This window comes from Myzus persicae, unplaced genomic scaffold (assembly GCF_001856785.1).
Source record: "Myzus persicae strain clone G006 unplaced genomic scaffold, MPER_G0061.0, whole genome shotgun sequence".
Taxonomy (NCBI): Eukaryota; Metazoa; Arthropoda; class Insecta; order Hemiptera; family Aphididae; genus Myzus; species Myzus persicae.
The window spans coordinates 11,643-22,727 of NW_019100903.1; the positions used below are offsets into that span (position 1 = coordinate 11,643).

The following is an 11,085-nucleotide window of genomic DNA, read 5'->3' on the forward strand; positions in this document are numbered from 1 at the left end:
CAAACGAGTATTTTACTTTTTTTATAATAATACTTGGTTTTTGTATTAAAGACCTATATTTTTATTAGATAATATAACGGTATCATCTAATAATATCAACTTATAATTTTTTTTATTTACTGGCAAGTTAAATAAACCATTAATATATTTATATATATAGTAAATAACGATAATTGAAAGCAAATTTCTGATTGTTACAAATAGCTCTTTAAGAGTCAAAATATTTTGAAAATTGTATGATGTATGCATAAAGATCATATAAACATTTGGTGAAAAATAAAGTACTTATATACAGTTACAAGTTTCTGTTACACCAAAAAAATAAAATATATATTACCAAAAGATTTCAATTTTCATACATTTTTTTTTTGTTTAACCCGATCCTCTTTGAAAATTACTGGAAATGCCTTACTTTTTACCCTCCAAAGTATACTAACTAGATTCACTTTCTACCCGAAAAGTATATAGTACAAAATGTATTTTAATCGATGCGTTATTATATAGTTTTTATAGTTATTACTGACCCCCTGAAAGGTGTTTACAGACAAAAAAAAAATAGTATTAAACACATCAGAAAATCATTGCCTTTTTTAGAAGTACTTACTTTCTGGTTTTAACCGTTTCGATTTGGTGTTTTTTTATAATTTAGTTGTTGTTAATGTTGAAATATATCGAACATTATTTAATAATCATCAACAATAATTCGCAACTTGTAACTTGAAAATGTTGAAGCACTGAAGACTGAAGAAAATTATTAACGACGTGAGTTGTGTCATTTGTCCGTGATTCGTGACATTTTAAAATGTTATGGCGTTATGCCATGGCACATGAGTTTTAAATTTTAATATCTATTATCTGGTTAGTGGTTCAAATCAAGCGCCAAAAACTTAATTCATTTTGATAATTAATTTAAGTGACTTTTTGTCGATATTTTTATCGTATTAATACGATAATGTTATAGTATTTGTACGATTGGTAGTGTGGTATGATGGTTTTTTGTCGAGTGGCATTTTGTCGGATTTTGGTGATGGTGTTTTGTCGAATGGTTTTTTGTCGTTATCGAGTGGCTTTATGGCGGGTGGTTATTTGTCGAGTGGCTGTTTGACGATTCATTAGTGTTCGATTTTCATTCTCAAATTTACGGTTGGTAGTGTGGTACGATGGTTTTTGTCGGATGGCATTTTGTCGGATTTTGGTGATGGTGTTTTGTCGAATGGTTTTTTGTCGTTATCGAGTGGCTTTATGTCGGGTGGCTTTTTGGCGTGCTTCCCAATTATTCCAAATATTTATTAAACTATAAATATAAATATACATTTGAAATATAAGAGATTAAAGTTTAGTAGGTAATAAAAGTAATTGACATTTGACTTTATCTTGATGTCTTAACTTGATGTTAAATTGTATTATAGACTCTATCTGGAAACTAGTCTTGGTATCTGAGTAAGATGTAAGTATCTACAAAATTGTATTATTACAAATGTGGTTTTTTCGCTTATATAGTTATTGTTGTGAATGTTGTGATCATTTTAAATTAAAAGTTTGTACGGTGTACCTACAGTATGATATTCTCTTCAGTACCTACGAATTTTTCGTTCATCTAGTTCATCTTGTTGTAACGTTTTGATTATTTTGAATTAAAAGTGCGAATATAAAATGGAAGTGATTCGAAATAATAATAAAAAACCTCAAATTCCATATGGTGGATATTTGTACAACATTCAAAAAGAGTGCAAAAGTATGATTCGTTGGAGATGTACTAAATCAAGTTCAATGAAGTGTCCCTGTATTTTAAAAACAGATTTAAATATTGATAGTCCAACTTTAATATCCATTGAGCACGATCACGTACACGAGCCAAATGAAAATATGCTTTCTGCAGTAAAAATTATAAAAAAAATGAAGGCAAAAGCCACAATAACCAACGACGCACCTAGTCAAATATTTTCTAATGCAATATTAAATGTTCCGGAGAGTGTATTAGCCGAATTGCCGAGGGAAGATTATTTAAAAAGAAGTATTCGAAATCATAGAAGGTATAAAAATCCACCAAAACCGAAATGTCTGCCGGAAATAATTGTTGAAGTTAAATTAAAATTTTTAAAACTATTTATTTCGTTTAATTTGTAAACAAGATATATGAGTATTTTTGAATTTCAATATTTTATGTACTTATATCTCGCTTATAAATAAAATTATTGTAAAAGTTAACGTACAATGTTTAGAGATTTTTTTGGGTTCAGTTCTTATCTCTAAAAATGTTAAACACCTGTACATTATTGAAATAAAAATTGATTTTTAAAACAATTTGGTACTTATTTAATTTTCAATTTCATAAGTGAATATAAAGAATATGGAAAAGAAAGATTTTTACTATACGACAACGGCCCAAATACCTGTAGTGAAAGGATTATTATGTTTGCCACCGATATAGGATTGTCCTTACTAGCTGAGTCGGATAAATGGTTTAGCGATGGAAACTTTGGCCTTGCTCCTGAATTTTTTAAACAATCATATGTAATACGTGTACAAAAAAATGCAGTGTTTATTACAGCTGTTTATTGTATTCTTGAGCGTAAAACTCAAGTTACATATGAGGAAATGTTTAGTATTATAATAAATGAAAGTAAAACCCGCGATATGTATCTAGATCCAAGATACTTACACTTGGATTTTGAATTAGCTGTTATAAATGCCGCTAAAAATATTTTAGGAAACCATATTACGATAAATGGGTGTTTTTATCATTTATGTTAGTCGACTCATAGGAAATTACAAAAACTTGGTTTGGCAACCATTTACAAAGAAGATAGTGACTTTAGAAAGTATTGTGCTATGATCGATGGCTTAGCTTTCGTACCTCTGGACAAAGTGGTAGATGGAATGATGTGCTTGAAAGAAAATAAACCACCTCAAGCAGAAGACCTTTTTTTTTATTTTGATTTTTATTATGTAAATAGTACATACAGGCGAGTAGGAACTGCTTCGTCCTTGCGTTTGCGTAGAATACGTCCCATATTTACAACGACTACGTGGAATGTACACGAGTTAACATTAAAAAGTGGGCATCGCACCAATAATAATACAGAGGGTTGGAATAACCGCTTTTCAAAGCTCTGTGGTCATAAGCATCCAACAATTTGGAATTTAATAAAAAAAATGAAAATGGAAGTTGCTGCAGACCAAGCAAAATTGGCGTTGAATAATGTAGTTGACAGAGTACAGAGTACAAAACTAGGTACAAAACAACTAACCGAAAACCGACTAAAAAATGTATGTGTGCAAATTAAAAACAATGAAATAAGTATATTAGATTTTTTGGTGGCAGTTAGCCACAACATAAGAAAACAATGCAAAAAATAAATTTTTTATTTTATTTCAAATGTTGATTCTTTCTTAGTATTTCCATAAAAAAATGCATATTGATTTAATAAAATGAATAGAAATATCAAAATCATGTATAATATGCTCGATAAAAATATGCAAAAACATCCAAAATAGGACTTCACATATTTAACTTTAGTACCTTGAAATGGATGTCTATGCTAGCTAGCATTAAATACAACTTAGCAAGATTAATATGAAAATGCATGAACTTAAGAGCTCTGGTTATTAGAAAATAGAAGGTAATGTGCCTAGTTTTTAAATATGACTATACATGAAATAATCAATAAGACAAATTATTATTTTAAACACTCTACAACTTAAGACATGTTATTATTTTTAATATTTTTTTTGTCATTATCAGAACTAATTGAGACTAAAAAGGGGATATTTCTGATTGAATAATTGATTATTTTTACACTTTTTTATTTGCAATAGCAGGTACATTAAAACATGAGGAATAGGTAGATGTCACTTGCAGAGTATGCTTTCCTATCTTATTATTTGCTTGATAAATATCTAAATAAATTATAGAACTATGTATAATTCATTGTACCTATTTTTTTTATATTCAATAATTATTTATTCAGTTAAATAATGTATCATTATTATTACTTTTTTAAAATATAAATTAAAATAGTATGCAAGCAGCAAGCATAATTATAGAGTCACTAGTATACAGAATACAAATTAACAAACCAAAATTTAAAAATATGTTGTATTTTTTCATAATATTTTATTATTTTGGATTTTATACAAGTTAAACAATTAATACAATATTCTAAACTAGAATATTTGAATCAGAAATATTAAAACCAATTATAAAATTTAAATAGAAAAGTGGTTAAATAGGTGATGCTCTACTATAAAGTAGATTACAAGTGGGTCTCTGTCACTCATTGTAATGAATGGTGAATAATATATCATAAATATATACACAAAACGATTCTGAGTGAAGACAGTCTGTTAGTCCAGCGTTTCTCAAACTGTGGGTCGCGAGTCAATTTTTGGGGGGTCGCGAGAATTTTTTTTTAATTATACAAATTGTAAAAAATTTATGTATAGACTATAGAACTATAATAGAAGTATAAAGTAATATAAGAATATTATTGCGGGAATTATTATGATGGGTATTTTTGGTACGTCGTTATCGCAAAAATATTTCGATAAAATATGACGATAAAGTCGGTACTCGGCAACTATATAGTTGTCTGTAAAATTTCAGTTAGTCGTTACGGCGTCGTTAGTTGTTACGCTGTATCATCACCCGCTTGTAATTTTAGTTAATGTGTCGTGCACGTGTATGAGTGTGTTGTACCGCGTGCGTTCGTTTTAGTGCGATCGATTGCTTGGTGTGATTAAAGCTCTATTTCTGAGACAATTATTTATTTACAAAAATTGTATGATGGACAAATGGTTGGTAAATAAGCGAAAAATTGAAACTGATGAAAACGAACCTTCAACTTCGGTTTTAAAACGTAAAAAAAGACAAGTGACACTCGGGGACTGCCGCGATAAAGCTATTGCATATTAAATAAATAAGAAGTTGATATAATTTAAAATTTTTTTATTATTCTAGTTATTCAGGAATTTGTATCATAGAAACTATAGGCCTATGATAACTAAAATATGAAACATAAGTTTGAGATTTAATATTCTCCAAATATCTGGAAAATACGGCGTCGATGGTGGTCACATATTTTGTAGTAGATTCTTGTGGATCATTATTTATACGTAAATTGAATTTTTCTAAGAGAAACGTCGTTAGTCTCTCTGATTTTTTATCAGCGAAGTTGATGTTGAAATCGCCAGCCAAGATAAGTGGAAATTTATGGGAATTTCCACCAAGTATTTTTGACCCTTCTACAGTGTACTCCAGTAAAGTGCGATGAATAAAATATTCTACCTCGTCCAATTTTGGATTTGGAGTAATGTAAATGACTACAATGACTATTTCTAGGCCATTTTGTAGTTTGCATAAGCACGCACAAATATCTCCAACATTTGAGTGTCTAACATTTACATCTACAACATTTGCCACATTTATATCAATATTCGGAGTCATAATATTGGTAGTATCATTATTATTATTTTGGTAAATGGCTACCCCACCTTTTGAAACAGTATCTCGTTTGAAATGAACTATGCAATTGAAATTGGGTATGTCGATCGGATAATCATTTGACATGCAAGTTTCACTTAAAAGTAATACATTCGTTTGTCTAGTTACGGAATCTTGTAAATCGTATTTATGACTGTTAAGACTTTGGCAATTGAAAGTCATTATTGAAACGCCATTTCTATTTCTAATAAAATCTAAGACACTTAGAGCTTTTGTCTGCACACAATTCAACGATAGTCTTTTAAATTCTTGCAACAATGAAGCGGTTGATGTAGCTTGCCTTCGATTATGATAAAATTTAAATGTAGAATCATCACTTGTCACAATATACAAATTTTCAATATTTGTTACACGAGAGAGCGCAACATAAACGAGTTCTTGTGAATGTGTTTTACTATACTCATATACTATTTCTTCAAAAGTCCCACCTTGCGACTTATGTATAGTCATAGCGAGAGCTGCAATTAATGGAAAATGTTTGCGTTTGACTACCACTTTCCTATCCGATGTTAATGAAATATTCGCTGTTCGTAATTCAATGGGAACAGCAAGATTGCTGACTTTATTTCGCAATGCTAATGCAGCTCCTTTTCGTCTTTTTTTTCTACCAACTTTATCTGAACCACAAAATTCCATCCAAACTCTAATCAAGGTGTAACTTTCATCAAATTCTAGATATACCAATTTACCAGCAGAACCATTGCATAAACCATCGTTCACATCGATGTTGGTTGTGATAAGATAATACTTTCCTATCACAAAAGTAATTTCATAAGGTAGTCCACCAGTGTCGATAACCGATTTTTTATGTAATTTAATTCTAAAATTAGCTTCTTGTTCATGATTCTTAGAGCCAATAATCACGTCTGTTGATGTGGAAACAAATTTGTCTTCACATTGACTCAAAATAAAATTGTTATAGGCGGCAACATTTTCATTTTTGAAAAATAAACGGACTCCATTTGGACATAATGCAGCAACATCTGTTTTTTTGAAAAATCTCGATTCAATAAGTTCGAACTCATTCTTCTCTAGTGGATCTCCATTACCTATCTTTGTCAAAACTTGGGAAAATGCAACATTAGCTTGTCTCATTACTGTGGTAAGTTGATAAAATTTCAGTTTTCTCCATAGATGTGGTCCAATCATGCTCGTTCTGATTGTCTTGTAAATTGGTGTGGATCTTACCGGTGGCAACTGTCGTAAATCTCCAATCAAAATAACATCTATATCTCCAAAATCCGTGTTTTTTCCAGTGATTTGTTTTAAACGATTATCAATTTTATGAAGAAGTTCTGCACTAATCATGCTAATTTCATCAATGATCAGTACTCTGACATATCTGAAGAGAGATCGATACAATTGCAACGTCTCTGATGATAGAGGCAATAGTTTTGAAAGAGAAATTCGGAAAGCAGTATGGACGGTTGTACCATCAATAGCCACCGCAGCTTTGCCAGTTGAGGCACACGTAATATACGAATTGCAGTAACCATCATTATCAGCGAATCTGTTGTAAATTTCCATTATCAAACTAATAACGAACGTTTTTCCTGTACCAGCCGGTCCGGTAAAAAAAATTTGAAATGGTTCTTGAATTGAAGTTTGTAAGTGATGGATTATAGTCATAAGCAAATCTCTTTGTTGATCATTAGCCATTCTCATTAAGTCATAGAATTGTTTGTAATCCATTAAATTCTCTCTTTTTTTTGCAATAGCACCAAGTTTATGCAGAGTAGCATTTTGTAAATCAACGTTAGCAGTTGAGTTTGGATCACGTAGTAATAATTCATAAGGATCTCTTTCATGCAAGATTTCGACAGCCCTTAATAAATCTTCATATTCTTGTTCTTCATCGGTTTCTCTGCATAATTTTTTGCAAATTTCCAGAGTTTTTTCTACGTCCAAATTAGATTCGAATTCTTTTCTACGTTCTAAAATGTTTTCTTTGTTATCGTCATATATTTGAATGAACTTATTTTCTGCAATAATATCATTTTCTTCACTCTGAAAAGGAACATGCAACAAAACCATTTCAAACCTATAATCGTTGTAATTGTCAGCCATATCGTAGTTCCTGTATCTTATTATTTTTGCAGTATCTCGTTTTGTGTAGATGCCCTTGTTATTGATGTAATAGTTTGCAACAAATTGTGCTAACGTAACATCACGGAGTTCTTCAGGTCGTTTTTCATACTTATCAAACCAATTCTCTTTCCAAATGTTCGTACAATCATCATCCAAAGTTTCAAGTTCCTTCATAGTTTTTCTTATTCTGGCACGCTCAGTAGGAAATATAGTTGGAATATAGACTGTCACTACCGATGACTTAGCCATAGGTGTGCGTAATAAATACCAAGCAGCCTCCTGTGCCGGCATTTCAACAGACTGAAGTATGTCAATACTCATTTTTTTTGTAATATCAACAATGTCAAACTCTGGATGCTCATCCAATATATCAATTATTTGTCTTTGTAAATTACTGATCCCTCTATTATGCTTGTTGACATATTCAACAACATATTTTGCACAAGCATATTCATCTTGAATAATTTGAAAATCCATGTTTGATTTCAAATGATGTAGTACAAATGGGTTGAAAGTGTTATGCCATTTTTCTGTTGGGGTTCTTTTATAGAATAATTTTGGTCTGTTGATACCCGCACGAATAATATCATAGTAATGATCATCAGAAATAATATCATTATGCGAGTAAAAGTCATCAAAATCCTTAAAGTCAACATTTTCGAGATTCATTTTTATTGATTTGAAACGTTTCTTATATTCTTTGAAAAGTGCTTCAGAGAAATCGGGATCAGTGTCTTTCATAGGTATCAAGGTAATAGTTTTTTTTGTTGGCATAAATGGTGCGCCAAATCTACATTCTTGCTTTTTATTAGGATCCATTTTTTTGTAACACGTAAATGTGTGTTTGTGTGTTACTAGTTTAATATTTCCGGATGCCTCTGATGCTGACACAGAAACTAATTCGTCGATTAATTGAATTACTTCAGGATCATTGCTTAATAAATCTTCAGGAGTATTGTCCAGCCACAGAAGAATATGAGCGTGCGGACTACCACGGTGCTGAAATTCTATTCTGATGAAATAATGAATTACTTTATGTTTTCCGAATGCACTCCTTTTCTTCGATTGTAAAACTTTCATTAAACAATTCACTAATTTATAAAAGTAAATAGCACAAGTTACAGCATCTTCATTAACAAGTTGAGCTTTGTGCACATAACTCATTTCTTCTAAAAACTCATCCGAAATATCCGCTCCTTCGTTTTTCAATTTATACAATAATTTCAACAAATCTTTCCAGCCAGTTTCATAAGCGCTTAGAGTCATAAAAGCAGTCGGTGCTCCTAACTGTCTGATCATTGCAAAAAGATCTTTTTTCCGATTTGTCCAAAACCAAGCAGAGTTGGGTATACAACGAAGAAATGCAAGATTGGTCTCTAAACAATTATTTATGTAACCTTCAGATTGAATAGTCTCTTTCGTAATTGAAGTACCTTGGCCAATATGCTTAAACGCAACGCTGACACATTGACTAACTCGTAGCCTCATGATTTTAGCAGCGAGGTATAAAAGGTGTTGTGGGTCAGTAGCACGTCTATCATTACGCCGAAGTTCACTGGTAGCTTGCATGAATGGAGTAACAGTGACACCATCCCTGTATGTACGAAACTGACCGCCATAGATTGTTGGAAAAGATAGTTCTTCTGCATGTTCATCCATCAGAATACTGATTGGCCTTTTATATTCACCCGGTGCTATACTTAAAAAATAATCATCATTCCATAAAAGAGTTTGTTGCTGCGCTGTTAAGTTATCTTCAATAGGAACATGCTCACTTATCTCATCCATGATTAATTGTGAAGTACTTTCATTCTCAGTCATAAATGAATCAACGATTTTAATATCATGATAAACATAAAGAGGCGTAGATACTAAATACGACAACCACTCTTTAATATGTCTCTTATTAATGAGTCCGTGGACATAACTGGTTTTATGAATTAATTTCTTTTTCAAATGCACATAAAAGCAATGATCATCTTCAATGTTTCTTGGTAATTGTTTCACCATTGTATTCACTTCGATAGGAACATTTATTATTTGACCGAAAATACCGTACTGACCATTAACGTGCCTCAGTCTACGTATTTGCATAAATGGTATTCTTGGTGAAATCAATCGTTGCTCGATAAGATTTAACGTTGGTAAATGTGATGGAATTTTCGGATATGCAAAACCATTGTAGGTTGACATGAGAGGAATTTTTCTTTTGTTCAAAGAGGTATAACACGTGGAACAGACTTGAACAGTTACACCAGGTGTGTAATTCTAAAATTATCAAATTCATATTAGCAAGATATAAAACGAAAACAAAATAATAATTAATTAATTTAATTAAAAAATAAAATATATAATTGTGTTTACCTGTAGTATTGTTTTCAAAATACTGTCATGTTTACTGGTCGACATTTTCAAGTCTCTTTGCCACCATAGTCTATCGCAAATGACACACGAATGACCAAAAGAATTATACGTAAAGTCTTTATTAAAATCAAGATGACTTCTACTGTGCTTGTGATGATTTGAGTAAATTGGAATAGTACCATCAACAATAAAATCCATAACATTTGGATCAATACAATCTTCTCTATCAGCCGCCAATTCATTTTCATGATTGTCTTCGGTGAAATCCTTATTGTAATTGTCACGCAATAGTCGAATATTGTCATTAACATTGACTTCATTTCGGCGAATATCTTCGTTGTTCTCCAATAAATATTGTACTTCAAAGTAAGGCGTAAAGTGCAGATCACGAAGATCAAGATGACTCCAATTATGTGTATCATTTGCTTTAAATTGACAAAAACGAGTGTCTTCATTTTTCGTAATTACGTTAAAATAGTGGTAATGCACACAAATATTTTGATCGTACATTTTCGAAAATAAGTATAAACAATCCAAATCTCCATAATCATTGTTACTTGAGAGTATGTTATATGCTTCCTCCGGATTGTGACAACAGTTCAAATAGGGTGACTCACGTAACAGTCTTCTCAAATCACTAGTCGAAATTTGCATTTGCAGCACCCATATGAGTGAGTGGAATAGACAATTACCATCGCCTGGAATCTCCGTATTTCTGCGGAGAAAGACTTCGGGAGTAATGCATTCGCGAACCTCTTCATATATACGAAGTTGTTGGGTGAGAAATTGATTTTGGCCAAGCTGTACATTTTCTACATTTTCGATAGCCCTGTATTGCACGACATTCTCTTGGTCTTTATGACTGTCCAATTTCTGTCTTTTCCTGCAAAACAAAATGAAGAAATCATATAATAATAAAATAATAATATTAAGGCATATAATTACAATTTCGATTTTTAAAATATGAAATTTAATTACATTTGTAAATCATCCAATTTTTTTTGGGCAATTTCTTTTACATTACGTTGACGGAATTCTCTTTGACGATCAGCATTTGATTTTGGATATTTTTTTTCATTTTCATTTTTCTTCAAAACTTTTTGACGCTGACGATATGCATTTTGATTCTC

General features: G+C 31.3%; 2 protein-coding genes across 2 annotated transcripts; one reads left to right on the forward strand and one right to left on the reverse strand.

Annotated features, from left to right (window-relative positions):
- The first annotated feature begins 1,284 nt into the window (after positions 1-1,284).
- LOC111026709 lies at positions 1,285-2,139 on the forward strand. Its single transcript, XM_022304840.1, has one exon. It carries the CDS (start codon positions 1,654-1,656, stop codon positions 2,125-2,127), a length of 474 nt encoding a protein of 157 aa, XP_022160532.1. The 5' UTR covers positions 1,285-1,653; the 3' UTR covers positions 2,128-2,139.
- Positions 2,140-4,960: 2,821 nt separating this feature from the next.
- On the reverse strand, positions 4,961-11,043 carry LOC111026710 (the record flags this gene model as incomplete). Its single annotated transcript, XM_022304841.1, has 4 exons — positions 4,961-6,369; positions 6,457-9,859; positions 9,956-10,838; positions 10,934-11,043. Coding segments are annotated over 4 exons (5,805 nt in total), but the record flags the coding sequence as incomplete, so codon positions are not given.
- Between the last annotated feature and the right edge of the window lie 42 nt (positions 11,044-11,085).

Coding starts and splice junctions, on each gene's coding strand:
- LOC111026709 (XM_022304840.1), top strand. CDS start 1,654: ATGGAAGTGATTCGAAATAATAATAAAAAACCTCAAATTCCATATGGT.